Source organism: Molothrus aeneus, chromosome 13, assembly GCF_037042795.1.
Source record: "Molothrus aeneus isolate 106 chromosome 13, BPBGC_Maene_1.0, whole genome shotgun sequence".
Taxonomy (NCBI): domain Eukaryota; kingdom Metazoa; phylum Chordata; class Aves; order Passeriformes; family Icteridae; genus Molothrus; species Molothrus aeneus.
The window spans coordinates 11,083,867-11,108,627 of NC_089658.1; the positions used below are offsets into that span (position 1 = coordinate 11,083,867).

The following is a 24,761-nucleotide window of genomic DNA, read 5'->3' on the forward strand; positions in this document are numbered from 1 at the left end:
GGCGGCGGCCAATGGGGCGGCGGCGGCCAATGGGGCGGCGGCGGCCAATGGGGCGGCGGCGGCCAATGGGGCGGCGGCGGCCAATGGGGCGGCGGCGGCCAATGGGGCGGCGGCGGCCAATGGGGCGGCGGCGGCCAATGGGGCGGCGGCGGCCGGGCGCGCGGAGGGCGATGCTCCCGGCGGCGCGCGGGCGGCGCAGCGCGAGGCCGGGCCGGGCGCGGGCGGCCCTGGGCCCGGGCGGCCGCGGGGCAGCGGCGGCGGGACCATGTCGGTGGCGGGGCTCAAGAAGCAGTTCCACAAAGCCAGCCAGGTACGGGGGCCGCGGCGGGGCCGGCCGGGCTTTGCTGGTGATGGGCGGCTCGCCCAGCGCCCGCTCCCGCACGGGCGGCGGGTCCCCCCTCCGTCTGTGGCAGCATCACCCCGGCACCCCGGGGAGTGTTTCCCTCGGCGTTACCTCCGCGTCCTGCGCCTGTGGCTTTGCCTGTCAGCTCCCTGTGCGGTTCTCACAGCAGAAGGTTGCCTCTTCCATTCTTTTGCTTGGGGCTTCAGGTCTTTCCTTTAGTTAATAACATTTGTTATTTAGTCGTGGGTTCGTGTTCGTGTTTTGAGGCCTCAGTTAAAGCTACAGCGTGTATGGGAGCAGCTTTCCCCTAAAGAGTTCATTGTTTTGATCTGCCACGAATTGCTGGTTGTTATCCTACCTGGAATGCCGTGTGTTTGTCCTGTAGAGGGTATCAGATGTTTCTAGAGTTTTCCCTTCTTTTCTAGATCCTGTACTCTTCTCTAGAGTGACTCTTCATCTTCTTCTGACCCCTTTATCTCTTTTCTCTTTTCTATGTGCTTTGCTTTAATAGTTTAGCTGGTTTCTTTTAAGAGAGAAGCACCTTTCTGCCAAGCAGGAAGCCTGGTTGAATTCCATGGCAGGTTGGTGCCAGTGCCAAACCCTGCATTGATGTGGGGGCTTTAGGATGTGCCTGCAGTGGGATTCTTCCACTGAAGGTGTTTGGAAGTCTCAGCTGCTTTGCTTGCTCATTCCAAGTCAAAGAGATCTGTAATTCTGCTGGCTGTCATTAATGATAATGGTAATATCGAAATTAGTGTCTGTGACCAGTTCAGTGCAATCTGACAGCTGCTCTTCTCTTGGTGAGAGTGAGGAAAATAAAGGTTCTTTGAGTGCTTGGCTGTTGTCTTTCTAGGTCTTCCTTCAGCTATGTGGCTTGTCAGCAACCCAAGTGCAGAATCTGCACTTTGTTTGGATACAGAGATGATAAATATTTGTATGTAATGTTTCAGTACCGTGCTCTCTTTCACGAAATGTACTGATCCTGAAAAATGTTGTGAATTGTTATCTTTTAGTTAACTTTCACTGTTCCTTTGAGAAAATGCTCGATCTGTACAGTAAACAAATCCAAGGACAATTTATTAAAGATTTTGGCTTGTTTTGCATCTGATATGCTGGTAAGTGATGCAGCCTTTGCTGTAGTGAGTTTGCAACTCAGGAAGCAGATGATACATAACTGAGGAAGTTTGAGAGGTAACCACAGCAAGAGCCCTCTTGTCTAGCAACTGGTACAGTGCAGGTTACTTAATCCTGCTCACATGTCAGGTAAACAAACAAACAAAAGGATGGGTGGGATCTGATAAAGGTAGGAATAATGGCAGAAAGGAGCTGTAGAATATATTGAATTGGACTGCATTTATTGGAAAGTTGCAGTATGGCTTCCAATATTCCATACTGTAAGGAACTGCAATGCATAACTCATAAGAATATTCTTCTTGTCAGGGTGGGTCAAAGGTAAAATTTCAACTTATTTTCAAATGCAAGAAATTTTAAATCAGTTGATTGAAGAAGTCTGTCATTATTAGGAAATTCAAGTTCAAGAATAAGATACTGTTTGGTTTTTTGGTTTTTTGTACATAAGGTAACAGAAGACCCTTCTTAAAAGCTCATTCTGTAAGAATTCAGATAAGATGTTGGGGAAAATAACAGAAGAAATAGCATATATATGTAGTAGATCAAACCAGCCATGTTTAAACAATGAAACTGCTTATCTCAGGCACACAGAGGCTCAGTCATGCCCAGATGCATAAAGTTTTTGAACTAACAAAAATAAGGTGGGACATGAAAAATGGCAATATTGGGATTCCATCTTTTAGAAGAATTCTTTTACAAAATGCTAAAGCAAGAAAATGCAGAGCATGAGAGGTATTTCGCTACAGAAGATTTGTTAAATTTCCAAGTACTGTGGGATCACTTAAGGAGACAGAGACCTTTGTGTATTGAGTGGATGAAAGATGCCAGTGGTAACTGTTAACAGCAGAGACAGGCATTGCTTGGGGAAAGAATGAAATTAATTCCTTTAGTGTTCCCAAAGGAGAATGGGGGCAGATGACAAAAACTGGCAAATGTCCCAGAGGACATTGAGGAATACTGGAGGGAATGAGACTACTGTCAGGACATGTGATTAAGGAATAAGAATAATATTTGAAAGCTGACAGAACCTAAGGACAAAAAAATCTGAAGGCTGAAGTAAGTGTATTAAGACAGTCTGTTTTTAACAGTTCATTCAGAAATGTGACTAAATATCAAAAATGGCAAGATACATATATACTATTTCCATGCTGAAGTAGACTTCTGTTCAATGAAAATAAATTACAATTCTAAATGAAATATAGAGTAGTATAGATACATAGTTATAAAAATATTAGGTAGAATAAATGGAGTTATTCTAAACTCTGCTTGCTCTTAATGAACCACTGAACTTTTTTGCTAAAAACTGCATTTCAGTTTTGTGCTTGTAAAAAGCCTGTGTATGTACAGCTTTTGCTGACTAGTGGTGACCACCTTTGTGTGTAGGCTTAAATTCTAAGTGCAGGAGTCCAGGAAAACAAAAATTACTTATGATTTGATACACACAGTTGAGGTTTTGGGATGTTTGTCTGATGTTTGTCAGTTTGGTTTGTCTGAAGTTACACTAAAGTAAATGAGTGTTTCCTTTATGAAAGGTCAGCAGCTAACTTTTTATGGTTACTAATGCACTTGCCAAAATCAGGCATGACAAGCCATTGCAAACTTGGCTGGTGTAGTAAAAATCACCATGGGTCTGTCTGTTTGTAATCCAGTAATTCACAGGAAGTGTTTGGGTGGTTTTCCCCTAGAATTTTTTACCCAATTGTTTTTATTTTCCACTGAAAATTGCATGCTTGGTTTTCACTGAAGTGTCAGGCAGTGAGATCTAGAAGACAGCTCTTGTGTTACACATCTAACACAAGATGAGTAGAGTTTGAGCTGTTTTTCTGTACATTCAGTAGATAAAGCTGCTGTGCTACTCCATTATCTGTCCCCTAATGATTGCTTCCCCTGGTGTCATGGCATGGATAGACCTGAAGCTGGGATGTATCTCAAAGTTTCTGTGTCTGTTATGAAGTGATAACACCCTTCATGTTATTAGAATTTTCTTTACTATGCTTTCTACTTAGGTTATAAGTTTAAATTGAAGTTCTTTAATTGAAAATGATCTGCAATGAGGATCTCTTCCATTCTTTCCATTAAATATCAGTGATGATTCCTTGACTATTACTCATTTAACTCATGAAATACCAAGCAGAACCTGTGAAGTGTCTTACCACCTCTCACTGGCTGATAAGCAGGGCAGGCTGTTTCTCAGGCCTGATTAATTCATGTGCAACTCCCATAAAATTCAACTTTTTTTTTTTAAATATATTTTTTAAATTAAGTTTTGTGGAGTTTTGTTTGCAGTGAGAGTTTGTGTCCTGTTGCTTTCAGCCCCTGCCAGATCAGATCTGTTTTCCTGTTTTCAGTTTGAAATCTTTTGATGTAGGTGTGTGTCTCTGCCTGCTGCTTCTGCAGGCCTGGCTCTCTGTGCATGTATGTGGGATAACCCAGGTGGTGGGAGGCCTGCATCTTCTGATGTGTGCTGGGAGTATTTTTAGAGCTTAGAAAAGCAAGAAGCACAGAGAGTGAATAAGAAAGCCTTAATAGGTGTCAGATTAATTTCTAATTTCTGCTGTGCTCTAAAACCAGGCTAGGATCTCTCTGTAATGGTTTGTGATTTTTCAAAGTGCTTGGAGGCTGGTGAGCTCAGAACCTCCCTCCCTTAGGGTGTTTTGAAAGCTCAGTCCTGATACTGCCATAGGAAATCTGTTGATTTTCAATTCACACTTAAAAAAAAATATTTTTTAAATTGTAGCTGAAAGCTGTGTATAGAAGCACTTTCACTTTCAACAACTTATTCATGTAATATTTCTTAGGCTTAGGTTCTTAGAGGTAGTGGAAAGTAATGCTTTTCTGAGAAAAGAAACACATCTGCCAATATTCACAATTATTGTCTTCTTTGTAATGTGGTCATCAACAGCTACTGTAGCCTCTGCAGGCTGGGTCCTTAAACCTTCTCCCATTGTCAGTGAAGGAAGAAAAGCTCCAAGAGAGTGTGAGCCAGGAGCTGGTTCTGTTTTCTATAGACAGAGCCTAAGGGGAAGCAGATTTTCTAACCAAAACAATCAAAATCTTCAACCTAGTGCAATAAATATATAAGTAATATGCTCTGTGTTTTAATTTCTTATGTATCCTGAATGGCATTTGTCTTTTCAAGTGCTGCAATTTTTTTAGCAATTTTTAAATGGCCTTTTTCTATTTTTTAATCTTTTTTAAACTTTCAGCTGTCACCAACAGTTGCAGGGATGCTGCTTCATATATCCCAGATTTCTGCCTTTTCTCCATTGATTTGTGTGGCATTTTGATCCCATCTGTTGGAGTGAAAACCAGATCAACCACGACCACCTTGTTCCCCAGACAGAATAAGTTGTGTGATTGGATTTTGTTGTTAGATTATTAGGGGTGGTGGTGGTGTTTTTTGGTGATTTTCTTTTCTTGTTCTCTTGACTATTTTTCTTTTCTGTTATGCTCTAGATACTAGCCTAGACATAATATTTAAGCCTCTTTAAGGTCCATGTTGACATTGAGTTAATACACAAAAAGCTTCAATTACACAAGGGCTCGATAGCAAAGGAAATATTTTGGTAAACTGTATACAAGGAGAACTTGAACTTGACAGTGAGATGTGAAGGGAAACTTTATTGCCTACATCTAGTTATATTTATTTCCTAGGGCTATAAGCTGTTATCATACAGTGTGTTAGAGATACTGTCCTTTCACAGTCAGTGTGAATTGGGAATGATAAATCCATGACAGTAGTGCAGAGAAAGCTTCTGTCCTGTTCCTAGATTTTATTAGATAGTTGGATTTACTTTTCTTCAAATCTTACAGAATTGTGGAAGGAGAACAGTGGTGAAAAGGACAAAAGAATTTAGTTTCTTGTCTGATATGTTTTTAAATGAATAACTGTACTTCTGCAGTTATATTTATCAGCTGCTAAGGTGGCCTGGCAGTAAGGCAGAAGTGTAGCAAAAAGAAGCTGTGAGTGCTTCAGTTAGCACAGTACAAGTTAGCAGAAGGTGAGGTCATGTGCTCTGCAGCCTTTAACAATGCAGCTCCCACAGCCTGCAAGAGGGGATCATAATGCAGTAACTCAGAAACTTAGCAGAGATGCAGCTGCTATTTGGAAGGAGGTTATTTATATTTTACCCATAAAATATTTATATATTAAAGTCTGAAAGGCATTGAAAAAGAATAGAGAGTGGCATAATAGAGTGGGAGCTGAACTTTCTCCTTGAATTCATCTCCTTTTATAGCTTGGCTTTGCTGTAGAGTTTTGCACAGGCATCCTGAAAGTTGGAGTGAGAGCTGGCACTCCATGCCAGGCTCCTGCTGCTGCCTGAGTCACTGCGGCACATGCTGGGTAATACATTGCAGTGCAGGCTCCTGAGAATCCTGCAATGCTGAAAAACAAACAGCCAAGGCAAGGCCAGCAGCAGCACTGCACTGGGATTTTCTTTAGCAGCACTTGGAGTTACGTGGAGTTGCAGTGCACCTGCACTTTCTGTAAACACACATGTAAATAAAATATAAAATGCATCCCGTTCTTCATAGCTTCTGTAAAAAGTATATAAACCCCAGACTTGCTCTTATAATGATAATGTTAAGGACAAAGTGCTTCTGTTTATGTTAATGCCACTTTCACCCCAGTTTATTGCCATAGTCTAATTCTATATTGTGCTGAGTTCTCATTGGTCTCTTTTCTGTTCATGGAGAGGAAGGCACTGCTGGAGTTTTATGGCTGGTTGAGAATTGAACCGGTAGGTTTTAATAATGCTTTTCAGAAGTCCACTTAGAAAAGAGCCATTCAAATATCAGGTTACACCTTCTATTCGATTTTCTAGAGCCCTAGTGTCCTTTCACTGTGTACATGTTTCTGTTATCAGAGTTACTAAGAGGTTTATGCATTGGTGGGAGAATATCCCAGTTAATTTCCTGCAGCATCTCAGATAGCAGCAGCTGTGCACGTGAAACACAAAAATAACTTGGCCTTACATACTTGCTATTCAAAGGACAATGCCAAGCCTCTGAGGAGAATCAATTCTGTTTCCTTACCATCCTAATTAAGGTGCATTTTTGATACTGTACTTGTGTTTAATGAACTGTAATGACTACAGTGAAATTAGTCTGGTTAACAACTGAACATGACTTAAGAAAGCCAGGACTCAAAGGAAATCAAAGGGTTCTAAAATTTTGTTTTCTATGTTTGCAGTCAGGTTACAGATCTAAGGTAAAAAAGTAGAGAAGGTATTTTTAAATTTTTTTCTTAACAAAGGGAAAAAAATATATATAAAAACCAGTGGTAATGGTCCTAGGTAGTAACAGCCCCTTTATTCCCTTGTGAGTGTTTTGCAAAGGCTGGTAGGTCTTACTGTTCTCATTCTTTTCCTTACAGTTGCCAATAAATATGGTACAAGAAAGTGACATGAGTTCAAGGATAAGGAGCTGGTCAGTGGTAGATCCAAAAGTAGATTTTGTGATTCTAGACTATAGATGCAATGTCCAGTCACTGTGTTTAAAACAAATATTGTTTTTAAAAGTAATTTTGCATATGTATTGATAAATGCAAAATGTAGATATTGGTTTGGTTTAATGTTTCCATATAAATGTGATGTAATTTCACTGACTGAAAGTTTGGCAAGGCTGAACATGATATTTTCAATTACCTTTACTGTATTTAGTACCCTCTGGAATGGGCAAGCAATCTTTTAAAAGCTGGGATTTTTGGGTGATGGTATCCCCTCAGCAGAGAATGTGTGTGCGTGCGTGTGAAATGTACTAAGTGCCATAAACAAAATGTTGGATTGGGAGTCACAAAGTCAGTGTTTTGATTCAAAATTAGGATTTGCCTTTTGCCATCCTGTTTATAGAGCTAGAAAGTGAAATTTGGTGTGTGTGCCATCTGTATGGTCAGAGAACACACAAACACGGGAACACTTTGTCTTTCTTTCCTGCAGAGCATGTAGCACCTGCCAGCTTGGCATCTGGGTCACAAGAGATGTGTGCAGGGGGAGGGGGGAAAGAGACCCATTAAATGAGGAAATTAACCTTTCATCAACTCAGAACCAGCAGTTCCAGTCTCCTCTTGTGAAATTTCTTCCAAAGAAAATAATATTTTTAAAGATGTTAGGATGAATTCTGTGTTTGGTGTGATCTGCTTGGATGACTGACTGCCTGAGGCACTGGAACACAGCAGCTGTTACTTACCTTTAAGATTGACTGTTTATCATTTTGTGGATTTGGCTTCTGAATAATCCCTACTTGCTTTTTTTTCCTGTACATTTTAGTAACTATGCAGGATCCAAAGGGCCGTATCTACTGCTTTGTTTTGTCTGGAGAATGCAAGAATCATGGCATTTTCATTGTGAGTTTGATGATTAAGAGTTTCCCTTCAGTGATCTGTTCATCTGTGGTTAAAGGTTTCTGTTTCATGGGACTTGGCTTGTTTTGCTACTGATGGATGTGCTGCCTTTTCTGTAGGAATTTCTTGCTGCAAAGCCATGTGCCCCCCCAGAGGAGGACAGAGCCTTTTGACCTCATTTGCACTGGAGCTTTATAGCTCATTGGGGAATTCTGCAGGGGTCTGTGTTCTGTGTGTAAATTATAGTTGGAAATTATTTCAGTTTTCTCTGTCATTTGTTTAATTTGATAACAGTGGAGGTCAGTTCTGTGGGAGTGCTGAGGGAAGCACTTTTCTGTCCCATGGATGAAGTCAGTGGTGCATTTCTGCAGTGCTGCTCTTACTACTAGAAAGAGCTGTGCCTTGAGGAGGTTCAGGACAGTGTGTGTCTTTCTTAGAAATGGAGCTGAGGAGCCCTATTATCCCCAATTACATTCAAGTTTGTGGTGTTGTGTGTACCAATGTCTTGCTGCCTAAAACCACTGGCAGGTTTTGAAACAGAGTTACGAAAATAAGGCAAAAACATACAGTGACTTCCTTTCCAAACTAGTCATGGTGAACAAACTGATGAAGCAATGGATGAGGGGGTTTTTTCTTCACTTTTCACTGTGATACATGGAGGTTTTCTATTAAGTGAATGAAAAGGAGCATGGATTATTGCAAACTTTCTGATACAAGAAAGTGCTTGAGACTTGTGTCTTCCATTTAGGTTTCCCAACTCATGATGAGCATAGGTTGCATTAGCAAAGAGTAAGATAATCTTAAGTTCTTTCTTTTTTCCCATGGGTGGTGCTTCTAAGGGCCTCCATGGGTCCTTGCTCAGTCAGCAGTGCTGCAAGGAGCACATTGATGGACTTTTCAAAATATTTGAGGAATGAGACTTTTTAAGACCATTAAAAATTCAGTTGCATTTGTAGCAGACCCAGGAACTGGAAGTACATTGCTTCACAGTGCTCTGATACTGGTTATGAACTTAGGCTTGGGAAAACTGTGAACTAAAATGCCTTTAAAAAAAAATCAAACAAGATACCTGTCAAGAAGCACAGACAATATGCTTGCTGATTCAAAGGGAAGGTGTGCAACCCTTGTACAGCATAACCAGGTAGGTTGCCTTGAGTATCAAGTAGTGGGGGCTGACTGTGGCAGAAGAACGTGGGTGTTTCACACAGGGTGTTACATGGGTGTTACACACAGGTGTACCAAAAGCACAGGAAGCTACAGGACTGGCAGCTCAGATAAGTAGGAATGATGCCATTTAAATCAAAATAATGTGCAGTAAAAAGTAAGGGTATGAGGAGGAGTTCTCAGTCCATTTTATAGTGATTTCAAATCCACACAGCTTGTCTTAAGTGCTAAAACATGTAAGCAGCAGTTTAATAACATTGAAGGACAAATTTCTTACTTGATTATGTGGAATGGGGTTCTGTAAGAATTACTGTCTGGGAAATAGTTTCTGAAAGAGCAATAAACAGATTATTTGTCACTTTTCATGCATAAAATGTAGACTTGCTGATAAACATGCAGATGTGGTGATGAGAAATAGCATGCTAATGTGAGGAGAAGTTAATTCTAAAGCAAATCAACTTAAAATTACCATTTTTGACTGTTGGTGTATCTGGCTGTGTACAGCTTCTGTTGACAGTCTTGTTCTGCTTCCTCTGCACAGCTCTCCTGGGGCTCTGTAGGGAATGATCTTGACCACATTTTTGCTGGTAATGGATTCACTAAAACTGTCACTTTAAGCTATGGCACTGCCAAGGATGTTCTTAGTTTAGATAAATATGTAGTCATATAGTAACTTTTAAAACTAAGTATTTGCAACATATCTTTTAGTGCTAGCAGCCCTTGTACTTTGACAAATTTAAAAATATTTGGCCCAAATACATAAGCTTTGAGCTTAAAGCTTTAAGTCACTATTAAAAATACCCACATCTTGTCTGTGTTGCTTATCCTGTAGTTAGTTTGCACTAAAACTATTAAACTATTGCACTTAAACTACTAAAACTATTTGCCAAGAAATTGCTAAGACTCAAATAAACTGCTTTGGTGGTGAATGTAAGTGAATAGGTGTGACTTCAGCAAAGGTGATGTGAAAATATTCTGGCTTTACAGAAACTGAATTAGGTTATCCATGACTTTCTCCTGCTCTTTGACAGGGCTCTTTGACATCAGTTGTGTGTAAGTGATCTTTCTAATCATGCATGTGGGTGTTGAAGATGTGTAAGTGCTTGGTGTCCTAATAAGATGTCCCAATGTATTCAGCCTTAAAAAAAAAATTGAACTTTTAGATCAGCTGATTTGTATTTAAATAGATTTTCAATAAAGCTGTCGAATAAGCAGAAGTCTCTGGTGGTGGAAATGCAGGAGGGCAATTGGGTATTCATGAATTATGCAGTGTAGTTACATGTTTTAAGAAGAAAAAATATTTACATGTTTTAAGGATTTTAATTTCTTGTTCTGCATATGCAGGCTATGATAATTTTGTTGCTTGATCTCTCCTATTTGACAAACTAGGACATTTTTTTTGTTTAAAATGGTGTAAAAGAAATACCAACAACAGCATGTTACTCTCACAGAAAAATGGTGCAATTGGCTATTCTATAGCAACGTAACCTAGTCAGACATCATGCAGGACCCAGCTGCAGGGTGCCACACTGGGTTATGGTTACAGTAAGGTGTAAAATACTTGTCCAGCTTTACATCTGTGGGTAGGTCTGTGACTCTTAATGTGCTGAAAGCTGACTGGACCCCCCTGAGTTCAGGCTTGTGCTACAATCAGTGATGTATTTAGTGGGAGCCATCTTCTTGAACGAGCTAGGTAGTTTAACCTGAGAAAAGAGTGAAGGATCAAGTTTTTGGGTTTAATTCCAGGGCATTGTGCTGGAACTGGTCACATAATGTTCTGGGAACATGGAGTGTATTCAGTTCCTCTCAGGAGCTATGAATCAGAGTGGTGCTCTCTTCCAGAACTATGACTGACAATATGCCAACATTCCCTAGAACAAGGCAGAGCATAGATTTTCACTAGACTGGTGGCAATTGCAGCTGTTGTAGGAAGTGAGCAGAAATGAAGAGGTATTGAATGGTAATGTAGAGTGTACTGATTTAGGGCAGAGAGGTCATTAAAGAAGTCAGACCCCCTCACTGTACACACACCTTTGCACTGCTTGTGCAGGAACAATGTTTGTGCAGTCATTTTAACGGCTGGATGCTGTCAGGTGCAGCACAAAATTCCATGGCAACTTGCATCACCCTGAACCTAGGCTGTGGTTGCTTTGCTCTACCTTCAGGGTAAGGTCCTGTCCACCTCCTTGAGTCAGCTCTGGGTGCTTGTGTGATCACACACACTGAGCTGCTAGAGGCAGCTTATCCATCTCAAAGGCAACCCAGCTCCAGTGTGTGAGCAGCTTTCAGGTGGATTAACCCACTGAAGAGCTCACAGCACACAGGAGTTGCTGCTACCAGTGAAAGGGAAATGGAGGCAATGTCTCGACAGGGATGAAAAGGATTTAGAGAAGGCTAAGCAGCTGTGAGAAAGTGCCTTAATGATTATTAGAATGTTTTGTTCAGAGAGTAGAATAAATTCTGCTTTGTAAGGGATTTTTATCTTGCTGGAGTTCTGAATGATGAGCCCACAAGGAATCTCTGCTACCAGCTCACCCTGGGTTAATGGTGAATGTTGTGATGATGATAATATCTCATGTGAGGGGAAAAAAGATCTATCCCTAATCCAGCAAGCCTGGAATCCAGACAGGACAGTTGAGTGGTTTAAGTGAAATCATCAGCCTGGATGTAGGTAAAAGCAATGTTCCTGATGAAAGCAGCACCTCAAGCTGCGTGAGATCTGACAGACTTCAGCCAGGCTTCAGCAAAAGACTGAGAATGCTGTTGAAGGAGAGATGGACACATTTCTTAAGTGGAGGAAGGAGTGCCTTTATTTCAGCTGAGAGGAGAGTCTGGGGAGGGAAGTTCTGCTCAGCTGGAGTAAGCACTACTGGGACAAGTGATGTACAGCAGAGACACAGGTCAGGGTGACATTGTTAAGGGTAGCAAGGGGCAAGATAATCAGTAAAAAATATGGTGTAACTTCTCCTGTTCTCTCAGTACTCTGGGCAAAACAGAATGTTTTAAGGGACTTTTTTCACAATTACTTATTAGCATCTGTAAAAGCAATTTTTAAATATAGTCATGAGAGACATCCAATATAAAAACATCTTAAATCACACAGGAGTGAGGAGGAAGAAGATAACATAAAAGGTTCTCATATTACTTGGAAAGGAAGTGTGTAAAGGGGTTATTTAAATCTCTGATTTTAAGGATTTTGTTTTATGGTACAATCACCCTCTCTCATCTTTGCAGTGGATATATATGAGTAGGTCAAAAAGGAAGCCACACCTTCCTTACAAGCGCAGGGAACAGCTTCAGAAAGGGGGATTGTTTTAAGGCCAAATCAGAACGATATTGCTGCCAAGTGAAATTTTGCACTTGGAACCTGTGGAGGGAGGAAGAAGTGTTAATGTGGTAACAGCCAGTGGAATGCACGCAGTGTGTAACTTGTCATTCACAGCTCCAACTCCTCTCCATGCACAGGAAACAGAATGAAATAGTGCACAGTTTTACCTGAAACAAAATGCTGAAAGAGGCAGAAAATGGTTCTGACAAGCACTGAGGTGCTGCTTGTGCTGGTCACCCTGAGGAGGATGGGTCTGTGGGATGCACCCACTAACTCTACTCCTCTGCAGTGCTTGTGCACATTCAGTTGCATTATATTGGCTGGACAAGCAACTGCCAACACAATGAGATGGGAGGCCATAGTTTAGAATAAAAAACCCCAAAATTTACTTTTCAAAGAATGTTTTTTTAATCATGAGTTTGGAACTGAGTGAGAAGTCAGTGAAATTAAAAAGTGAGGAAGGATAATCACTACAGGTATCTTTTTACAGCCCTTTCATGGCTTTACAGTTCTCTTTTTAGGGTATGTTCACTTTCACAAACAAGATTGCAAACAGATTAGGGAACAGTATTTTAGATTTGCGTAATGAAATGTGGAAGTAAAAGTGTGGAGCATGGAGATTCACGGTTTCAGGTTCGTCATTGTTCTTGGCTATTTAAAGTCTTACATCAATAATTTAAATTACTGTCAGAGACTTTAATGTAATCAGGTTTTCTCATTAAAAGCACCTGTATCTTCTAAAAAATGGGCAGTCTTGAGTCTGACACTGTTACATTTTTTCAAGTAGGCTTGCAGAACAAATAATGTGTCTGTGTCCAAAAATTTAGATTGGTTAGTTTATTACATTTGAATTCTTTCAAAGGTGTTTTCCCTTAGAGATGTGTACAATAATGATGACTTTGAATTTCTAGATGTAGAAATGCATGTGTAAGCATCACTATTGAGTTCTTTAGGAAACAGTGGAGGTTTGTCAGGAAGAGTTCAAGGTTTTGCAGTACAAAGTAGTTTTTGTTGTACAATCATGTGCTGAAGAATAGCTGTAGCAGACAAGTTGGGCTAAAGTGCTCAGTCATAGTGTGACGTGTCACCGCCTGGTGCGAAATGAGTCACTCTCTATAGAAATGCAAAATCACATTATAGAGTCTAGAGTCTTGTACTTTATTCATATATGAACAAGACTGTCCTTTGTCCATGATAATAGTTTTCTTCAATATCTGTGTGCATCTAATTTAAGCACATAGGCAACATTGCATTGGTGTATGTACCATCTCATGCTAATGACCTGTTTGATTGATGCCATTTGCCTCCATTTTCTCAGGGTTCAGTATCTTACTCTCCTTTTTCAATACTTTTAAAGATTTGATTAAAGACTAAGTACAGTTGTCAAACTGGAGTGGCTGTTTTGTCATGTGTAGAAATATTGGCCTCAGAGCTGTATTCATTTGGGCTTGCTTCAGAACAACTATTTATGTTCTGACTGAACAGTTGCAGTAAGTAGGAATGATCTTTTAGTGCTGCTTGGAAGGACCACATTTGAAGTCAATAAAGGGCAGTGGGAAATCTTTCTGTGCAGAGAATTGGAACAAGTCTGGAGAAAGCATGAGAGAGAGTTGCTGGAGCTCCATGGTTTATGCAATGACATAGAGATGAAGGTTTTATTTAGGAATATGATTTTTGTTGTTGAAATGTGTCTGGATTTTGCCACAAATTGGATTTATAGGCAAGGAGGAGTAGATGGCATGTGGGTAACTTGAAAAACTGAGTTTGCCATGAGATGGACACAGTTTCTGGAAGGCACTTCTCAGTGGTTATGCTGCCTCCAAAGTTCAGTAGCTACCAAAGGCATCAAGTGTAAAAGCACTGTGGTTTGGAAGTGCCTTTGTGAAGCCTGCGTTTCTTACTTTTTCATCCCACTGCTGTGGTCAAACAGTTAAAGTGAAAATTGCAGTTAGTGGGTGCACTCAGAAAGGCAGTGTAGTTACCTGGGAAGGATGCCAAGTCTGATAGGGATTTCAAGTTTAAAGCATTTAAGACTTTAGACAATTACTATGTGTCTCAGAATTACAGACCTAGAAGCAGGGGCTGAGCCCCAGTTCAGCTGGTTTAAGAGCCTGTAGGGCTCAGAGGTAAAAGTCCAATTTCAGGATAATGATATTGCTGGGTAGATTGTCTGGGTTAGTTAATAACAAGTTCCATTAATCACTGGGTGGTCCAGCTCATTTGTGAAGAGACCATGGGGGAGCAGAGGGGGAAGAATTGTGTTTGAATTGTTCTTTACTGGACCAAGTGCTGGGCCACTGCCATTGAGGTGTTCTAGGTCTCTGTGGCTGGAATCAAGTGACTGCTTTGTGACAGCTGCTCTTTTTTCCTTTAAATGTACAGCACATTTCCTTTCACACTGTTCAGTGGCTAATGTCTAAACTTTGTGCTAGTGGTTAAAAGGAATAAGGAATGTGTGTAATTAGGAAGTGGAGAAAGCTGCTCTGTTATGGGAAAGAAATAAAAAACACTTTTTACAACTACACTTGAGGGTCCTGCCATAATTATCTGCATGTGGTTACTGATTGCTTAATATTTTTCTGTCAAAAACCTTTGTAAAGAAAATTATCTCAAAACAAATACAGTATGCATTATAAGAGAGAGGACTTAGCCTTTTAGGTTTATTAAGTGGTGGAATATATTCCTTTAAACATTTTCTGCTACAATTACATTAAACATTCTGTATGCTTCTAGCTCGTGTATTTAACATTACCTGGTAGAGCTGTAGGTCTCACCTGAAGCTTAAATCAAAAAGTGTTTTGCTGCTGACAGGTCTGAAGGCAGGAGGAGACTCAAGTCCCATTTCAAAAATGAAGGGTTAAACAGATGCTGATGATATTTTGTCTAAGTGACAGATTTCTAATCAAAAGCCTTTACTCTTGCAGGTGATTTAGAACCAAGGTGTATTGCATTTTCTGAGCCTGGCACTCAGTACCTTATAAGCCATTTGGCAAGTGTTCCCAGTCAGTGCAAGTGCTGATGTTTATCTGTTGTGTTCTGAAGTTCAGGTGTCAGGGCATCTGAGGGAAGGTGCTTTTGCAACTTAAAGGCAGAAGGTCTAATTTAATGAAATGTGGAGTCATAAAGGGTGCTTATCTATGTGATTGGAAGCAAAGTTGATAAAGGTGGGTTTTCAAGGAAAGGTTTATTGCAACCCTCCTTGAAAGCAAAGGTAGTTTTTATCTCTTTCTGGCTGTTTTCTTCCTGCTCCTTTTGTTATTTTCTGTTTCTCAAAATAACAGCAAGTACATGATCTTCTCTGGGCTGTTCTCTATGGTCTTTTTGTCCTAGGACTCTTTATTCTTTTAACCTTGAGTTGAAATTGTAAGTTACCAGGATGAACCAGTCTTGTACTTTGATAAAAGAACATGAGAGTGTACCGATAAATGACTCCTGAACAGAACACTGAAGAGAACAAAAGTAGATACATCTCTTGATGGGAACAGAAGAGAGACACAATCAGGAAAAAGGGAAGGAGGAGCTGGCTTGTGAGAGAGAATATTTAAGATGGAAAATTGAATGAATTGTTATCGTCTGTAGATGCACAAAGTAACTGGTTATTCTAAAATGTTTCATTTCCCGCCTAAGTATCATTTCTCTGAACAATTTATCAAGCCACTGCTCCTAGCTGTGGAAACATGTTTTTTGACACTTATGCAACAAAAATGGAACAACAGCTGAACAATTCTTGGTACCTCTGAGTTTGGCTGAGCATTGGCATGAGCATCATGATTAGACCTTCTGGAAAAAGTGTGGGTGTGTGTATGTATGAGGTTTGCTCAGGTTTTGCAGCAGGCCATCCAGCAGAGGTAGAGAGAAGTGTTAGAACAAAATGGAAACTGAAAGAAACCTAAGGCATAGAGGTGAGTGATAATGAGGGGTGAGGCAACAGAGAAAAACAAACTAAATGGAAGCAGTGCCCATGAAAAGAGACTGAAAGGAAAAGAGAAAGGTGCTAAGGTACCAGTGATGAGTAAATAAGGAGAAAACAACATTTCTCGGGATGCAGGGCTAGCTTAAGGTCTCTGAGAGAGAAAACTTACAAAGCTTAGTAGAAATACTCAAGAGATTTGTGAGAGTGACTGCTCTGCACTCCTGTGCCGCAAGGTGAGGTGAATACACCCAGGGCACTGCCAGGAGAAGCCAGTGCAGGAGGTGAGTGCCTGACAGAGCTGACTGCCCTGGCACAGAACTGGGGGTATAAAACCAGTCAATGGCAAAGTGATTTCCTTGCTCTACCCTTCCCTCCTCCTTGTTTCGGTTTTTGAGCACCGAGCCAAACTCTTCTCAATCTCAGAGATGATGATACCCTAACAAAGAGCAGGCTTTGTTCTGGTATTTGAACCTGTGGCATTGATTTAACCTTGATAGGACAGAGGGATATCACTTTTGCTGTCTCTCTTCCAGGGAGGCAAGCAGTGTTTTTACTTCAGCCTTGCACAGGAGCTTCAGCAGTCTAAATTGTCACTGGGACCCTGGGAACTCAGCTGCTAGTGGCTCCTTAGGGAATGCTCTGAATTGCTACATCCCTTCTTGCCAGGGCATGTTCCATTCCTGCAGCTCTTCTCCAGTGTCTGAGCTGTGATGGTTGGTACAGCTTTGGGCCACCTCTCACCAGAGGCTCTGAAACTGGGATCCTCAGACTAAAAGAAGAAATTGTAGAAAACCTCTTTATAGGAATTTAAAGTGCTAATGTTTTGACTAGGACTTGGAATTAAATTATTATGGAGCATTAAATACCCTTCCAAAAGCAATAATATCTGCCATGGTTTTCTTTAAAACTTCATTTTTGCCAACTCTGGCACTGGTCGTACAGGTGAAAGAAGTGCCAGCTTGAGCTAATTTTGCAAGTGTAGGAAACTGGGATTTGAGAAGTAAGAAAAGGAGGCATATAGTGGACTCCTGGAAGAAATCAATGCATTCATTGCACAAAAAAGAATGCTGCAAAAATTGAGCTTCTGTGTATAATATAATATTATTACATGTGCCTTTTGAGTATGTAGGATTGCCATTGCTTTGCAAATAATCATGCAGTGTTTCTTTGCAAAAGATATATTTTCATTTATACAGTCAGTTCTGCCAAGCCAGGAGCCATCAGTCTGAGCTTTGTTGTGCAAGTCTGCCTTCCTTCTAGAGTATTCAACTTCTTGTGTACTTTTAAAGCATCTAGATTATTTTTGTGAAAAAAGTATTTGCTGATTGTCAGAATTCTTAATCCTGTTTGAAATGTCTTAGGCCACAGTGCTGTGGACCTTGCCATACACATTGTAGTTTTCAAGGAAGTGATGGGTCCAAACATGTACAGGTAACTCCATAGCCAAGCAATAGTTTAAATATTGCAATTTCTGTAGTGTTCTCCTTGTGATAAATGCAGACCATGCACGGGGGCTACCCCAAACTGCATGTGCCCTATGGCATACTGATGGCTCTATGAGCTGGATGTATGGATTGATTAAAGAAATACAACCTATCCAGCAATTATTTTTGAATGTAAAGAACAGTCTTTGCTCTGCTGTGCCAGATGAAACTCAAGGACAAAATATTTCTTCAAAAGAAAACATTAAGTAGTAGTAATGCAGTAGTAGTAGTTTAGCTTCTCTCAGCTGTTTGTGACTAGAATCTGAAATGAAACAGAGCTCATATCTTGGCAGTGTTGAGTCCTGTGTGCTTCTCTGATGAGTCTCTTGGGTTAGACTCTTAAGAAGTATTTACATGCCTAGAGATTTAGATAAGCACTTGGTGGGGTGTTCAAAAGCATCCAGGTCTCTAATACCTCTTGGCTTACTTAAGAGAATGTGGGAGTGTGTATATGCACATGTGGGTGTGTGTAAAAGCTGTTGATCAATTCTATTATTTTGAAGAAAAATCATATAAAATTCAACAGGAAATAGCATTCCAGCCACTGAGTTATTTCATAAATACTGGTATGCTTGTATCTTCTTTTCCTGTAATTTTTTTGTTTTATTCTTGTTTTTCATTACTTGCCTGTATTTGTTGAAGCATAATAAAAAGTTGTTAATCCTTGAGCCTTCTGACCTGCATGGAAAAGAATGTCCTTTGACACATCATTTTGCAGAATTTAAGTGGTATCACTCAAAATTTGAAAACTTGAAACTATTTATCATATCTATTTTGACATGGAAAATAGATATAAACACTTTTCTACATACTATGTACAAAAAAATCTTTCTTGCATAGATTGTGCATTCATCTCTTAATTTTTGCAACAAAATCAGGAATTACATTTTCACAATAAATAAATAAATAAATAAATTGTATTCCCATATAAATAAATTGTGTAGCTCACAGTTGTGTACCATAAACACAACTCCCCCTGTTTTGCCTGCTCAGAAATACAGATATAATATTTTATTTAAGACTGCATTCCTCAGGGCAGATAGTGAAGATCTGTGACTCTGGCATTCTCATTTCAGAGTTAGCAGTTGTTTCCTGTGTGGCCAAGGACAAGTTGGTTTAACCCAAATTCAAGCATTTAGTCTTGTAGTTCCTTCCCTACATTAATGCTGTATTAGGAGCTTGGATGTGTGGTTTCAGCCTGTATGAATTTGTTCCCCATGTTTCCTGAAGCATCCAAAGGGCTAAAGAGTAGCTCTTGCTGAGAGCAGGAAGTCTGGAATCCAGACATGTGGAAAAGCAGCACAAGTAGCAGGGGCTTGCTTTTAAAGAGGCACTTGAGACCTTTGGAGTGTCACAGAAAGGGTAAAGCTGTCCATTACATGCTGAGGATAAAATATTCTGAAATATGCTAAGACCTTTCAAAGGACATGCTTGCTTAGAGCAAGAGACAGCACCCTTCTCAATGTGCAGACTTCTTTGTAAGTCTAGATTACACAGTCTATATTTACACATACTTTGGCTGGATTTGGTTAATAAGGTTAATTTAAAAGGCTGCATGACTGTGTGCAGACTAGATCTGCTGGGTACAGGATTTTGAGTGTTGACTAAGGAACATCAAGTGCCCAGCATTCCTGACCCTACTTAAAATTCTCTTTCTGTCATAGGCTTACTTGTAGAACAATGTCAAGCAATATCAGAGCTAGAATTCAATGTCTGATGTTTCTGTTACTAAATTAATTTTTATGAAACCACCCAAACCAACCCATATGTAATTTTGTGCTTAATTCTTGCAAAAATTACATACAAGAAATACACTAGGAAGAGCACAGGAATCATATGTGGTAAATTCTCAGTATCACTGTCAAAGAAATGAGATTAATTTTTTAAACAGATATAGCAAATATCAAACTGATTAGTAAATCTTTCACTAGGTGTTACTGACTTCCTTAAAATGCAAGACTATATCTGGCATATTGGCCTGTTTTTGCAGATGACTTAGTTGTTTAATGCCAGGTACTTTGTCTTACCTAATCAATTGTAGACTTTTCTGAGACCAAGAGGTGTTACCATATCTTTTGCTGCTTTCTTGAGAGATGATGAGTTTCTAAAGCACATGCACAGAATTTTTCAATCTGTCAAGACCTTTAATATACTCAGGTCTTGCTTCCTTTTTGTTTTCTTTCTTAGTTTTTGATTCCTGCTTTTTCAAGACAATTTAATGCATCCTGGAGTTCTGTCAGCAGAAAGAATTGCAAAGGAGCTGGGAACTGGGAGCTCTGGTCAGACACCCACATCACAGACATTGTGGCAGATCTTTGTGTAGAGCTCTCAGTAGCTTGGTTAAAAAGGCTGCCCTTCTCTTTTGAAAAATTTCTGTTGTGATAATCCTCCCACATGGCAGAATCTTTTCTTTAGACTATGTGAAATCAGGCTATTTGACTAATAACGCTCTAAACTATTTTCTTCCATCTTTTTTTGGATTGTGGAAGTCCTTCCTCAAGAAAAGACACATTCCTCAACCAGTAACCTTGTTTGTTATGTTCTTGGGCTCTGTGCCTGTTCCTTTTTCTTTGATTGGGTTTCCCAGGCAAAGGCTGTAAATTTGATTAAATACATTGACGTGTACCCAGTCCTTCTGCAGTCCTTATTTACAGAAGTTGATCTAAGTTAGGAGAGTCCACACTATATGGTACAGCACAACTGTTTATAAAAGAGTTGAAAGCAGCAGAAATTCTTGTCTGCATAGGTGTGAATATCTCACACAATCAGGGGCAAAGCAGAACCTCCAGTTGATGGGTTGGTGGGGGGATTTTGCTGAAAGACATCTTGGTTTGTGAGGTGTATCTGGATTGCCTACTGAAACTCCTCCATCAGTGGGGAGTGTTGTCATTGCTCAGTCTCCCTCGGTGTACCAGTGCTTGTCAGGGCTTTCTCAATCCCAGAACACATGGATTGCACTGTTGGAGCTCCTTCCTGAGCAGAGCTGAGCTGCAGAACTGGACCTGGCCAGAGCTGTGCTGCTGCCACTCCACAGCTGAGGCTGTTCAAGGGTTCCTCATGGGAGCTGCAGGCAGACATTCCCTGTGTCCATGGGCACTTCTGTCTGCAGGACACATGGGGAGTTTTGATGGACTGGGTCTGTTCCTGCTGATGCTGGCCGCTGGAGGGGTGACTCTAGAGGGCTCAGCTGATTGCCTGGCTGGACTTCTCTACACTTGGGTCGTGTTCAGCTCTGAAGAGTTTGCTCCGTGTTAGGAAGTAGATTGGACAATAATGCTTGGCATAGATCTGCACAGGACCCTTCAACAGTGACGTGCTCAGTGCTGAGCTTGTGTTCCCCTGGCAGCTCCCAGAACATCTCTATTTGGGGGCACCCCCTTCCCAGGCAAGCTGCTTCACAAACACCTTTCTCTTCTATTCCTCTCTAGGGGGCATATCCTTGTGTAACTCAGTTCACCTTCTTCCTAAAAATAATCTTCTTGTTGCTCCTGTTTGCCTGAGAAGTTGCAAGTAATGAAGTAGTGGGTTCATAAATATTAGTGAGAAGGAATGTTCTTTGTGAATGTAAACACTGGAGCAGTACTCTCATGCTTTTTTTTAACTTTGTATGATTCAGAGATCTCTTGGTAGAAAAAGTACATTTTCCTTCTTGGGAAACAGACCCTTGAGATTGATATTTTTTGGTATTTTAATTTTCTTGGCTGCAGGGACGAGATTTGTCCCATCAGAAGTCCCTAAGGAAGTTGATAGTGTGAGCATAGTCATGAGGTGTCTTTGAAGTACAAGCATGTCCTACATGTTCTTTATGTTTCTACTTTAAATACCTGAGCACAGACATCTTCAGTGAAACATTAGGATGTGAATTCTTCTGGCCATGGATGTAGTTTTCTGGAGTTCTGGTTCAGCTGCTTGTTGTAGGTAATGAATTATGGGTGAATCATCCAATTTTATGCAGTACTTCTTTGTTTCCATGAATTTCTATAGAAGTCTACTCTGCCATGAGTACTGACAGAATGCTGCTTGAATTTTGTATACTCAATGTGATTATAATTTTTAATGTGTTCATGTCTCACATAAGTTCCAAAATGTTATTATGTTTTATAATTATGTATGAACCATTACCAAAAGAGAAAGCTGCACTTTCTTAAATACCTGTGTACATGCATTGTTAAATTCAGAGATATTTTATAGCACTTATGCTGCCATGGGAGCAATAACAAGTCTCTGACTTCTAGGGCACAGCTTCTTGCACACTATAATTTTGATTAAATAGCAGTAGAACCCAATTCAGCTGCTTGATTAATTTTTCAAAAAAACCCTCAGTTCCTGCTGCTGCTGTCAGAAATCTTTTCTACCATTTTACCAAATGCTTTGGGGAAATCTGTTCCACTGTTAGCTGAAAGTTTAGTAGAAGAAAAAGTTACAAAATGCTTCTTGTGAAGGTGATGACCCTCTGAGCTTGACACTGCGAGGTGCTGAGCACTCAGGGCTCCATCCAGAAAAGCACTTCAGCACCTACTGAGGATGAATTGCAATGATTTGCTGGAGGTGAGCCAGAGTGCTCTGTATTTGTGTGACAGAAACATCTGCACTTTGTAGTAGACCCTCTATTTATTTTGGAGGGTAGAATAAACCTTTTTTCTTTAAAGTACATCAGAGCAAGAGAATTTTTGTTTCCTTTGAAAACACAACGTTCTGAGGTGACTCCAGAGTTCCTGCCATCCTTGGGTGCATTTAACCTCTAAAATGAGGGATTTGTATTTTCTCCAAAGCGTTAGGATAGAATGAGCTATGTCGGTTTAATGAAAAGAAGAGGTCCAAGTACCAGTACACTTTCATAGTTTGGTTTTTTCTTTATTGTTGTAGGGGTATTTTAGGAGACAATATCTATTTAGGTATTATATTACCATTTTCATTTGCAGATGACTTTGTACCCAAGAGACAAGTACTGTGTTTCTTTAGTCTTTTGTTTAGATCTGAGTTTGAAAATGTGCATCTTAGTTTAGTTCCTCAGCATGGGGCACTGCTTTTTCTTATGAGCATCCAGACCTGTAGAAAATTTCTAGAAATCAATCACAGGGGTGCCTAATAGCTGCCTATTCACCTAGTTAGTAAAGAAGATTTTATTCTTTTTTTTAATGAATATTTTTCTATCATGGTGGCAAGCTTTGTGCAGCTGGCTCTGCCAGTGTGTATTCCTTTAAATGTTTACTAAGATGCAAGACCTTAAACTGTGTTGTAGGTCAAGTTCTTGGTGGTCTGCAATACATGAACTAGTGGTAACCCTTTTTTTTTTTTTGAGTGTGGGAGTTAACAATTTATATGAAATACAAAAATCAGGAAAGAAGAAAAACAAGTAATATGCATAACATTGTAATAGAACTTGAAAGCAACAAACAGGGAATTACAGATATTTGAGGTTAAACTACTTTTGATCTAGAAAAGAGGCTGAAATCTTGGTCTCTAATCTGATAGTGCATTCTGGAAGGGGAAAAAGAAGAAAATCTCTCCTTCCCCTCAGGATTTGAATACTGCAAAGAAATGTGACTTTGCCCTGCCAGCCACCTTATTCTTCCCTTTGTTTATTCCAGGCTTAAATAAGACCCTTGAGAAAGCTGTTAGTATTGTCACATTGCATTAAACCAAATCAAACACTTACATGTCTGCAGGGAAATTGCTGGAACTTTTAATGATTTATTAAGAGAAGAGTAACTATTGTGTGTTAACCATACTGGAATGTAGTATTTTGTACTAAGTACTGTATTTAAGATGTACTTAATGCATTTTTGCAGTTTGGCCCAGTTCTGTTTCTATGGGAGATGTAGCCATACAGTTCCATTATTTCCTGGCTCTCCCTGTGTTGACTTTGGGATGAATCTATTCATTTTCCCAGTTGATTGCTTGCTTCCTTTTTAGAGTGAGAGGGAAATAAATTTAAAATCTTTTCATAGCCTTGGCTTTTTTGTCAGAATAAAAAAAAAAATCTAGGTTTTGCCTCATGGGTTTGACAGTGTGCATATTTATGACAAATGTAGGAATTTTCTATCCCATTAAAGTTTCAACAGATAATTTCAGCAGCCAGTCCTTCAGAACAAAATAAATGCTGTAAGTTTGTAAAGAGTCATTAAAAGCTCTTAAGCCTTTAATAGAATCTGATACCTTTCATTCAGCCTTTAAATATAGCATGGGCTGATTTCCTGGCCAGGTATGTGCAAGAGAGTTTTTCTGGTAAGCCACTTCTTTCAGCAGTAGCTGAATAACAACAAAACAACTGTGATGGTTCAGTCCTGGTTAGAGTGTTGCAAAAGAAGGGCAAAACAAGTGAAACAGAAGGTCAGAGCACGTGTGCAAGTATTGGCTGGCAAGAATCCCATTGACTTGTATTATAAAATACCCAGTGGATATATTAAAAAAAAAATAGGGTAATTGTTTTGAGAGTTTTATCAGCTCTCTGTTGATCTGGGATATTTTTGGCAGCTTCTTATATTCAGTAACCTTCTATAGTGAAATATGAAAAACTAGTGTAATTCAGTGGATATGAAGTACAAAAAATCAGTAAAATATGGCATTTTTCTGAAGCTTCTTTGTTATAATCCATATAACAATGGGGAAATATACTATTCCTGTGCAATAGAGGTAAATCCTAATATTTTTAACATAATTTTTCACTATTTTTATTTTAAATCTTGAGATGTTTTTAGTTTAGAGTTTTGGTGAGCAGTAGATTTTACTTTAAATTATGGACAGCTCATGTGCTGTGTTTGTGAAATTGCAGAGTGGTAAGGGGCTGGAATGGACCTTAAAGATCATCCAGTCCCAAAACCCCCTGCCATGGACAGGGATACTTTCCCCTAGATCACATTACTCAAGGCCTTCTCCAGGATTTTAACATCGCCAGGGTTGAGGCAATGCTTCATCATAACAAAACACATCAAAAGAAAATTATATTATCTGAAAAAAAAAATAGAATAACAAAGAACTATCATGAGAAAAAAATCCCAATATTAGATTTGTAGAAAAATCTTTTTCTCAGATAATTTCTTGGAATAGAAATG

General features: G+C 39.8%; 1 protein-coding gene across 1 annotated transcript in view; it reads left to right on the forward strand.

The window, feature by feature from the left end:
- Positions 1-200: 200 nt before the first annotated feature.
- The window catches only part of SH3GL3 (SH3 domain containing GRB2 like 3, endophilin A3), a 42,304-nt gene continuing 17,743 nt past the window's right edge, over positions 201-24,761 (forward strand). The window contains exon 1 of the mRNA XM_066558685.1: positions 201-310. Coding sequence (XP_066414782.1) covers positions 266-310 — 45 coding nt within the window. The 5' untranslated portion in view covers positions 201-265. The remainder of the gene's footprint in view (positions 311-24,761) is intronic.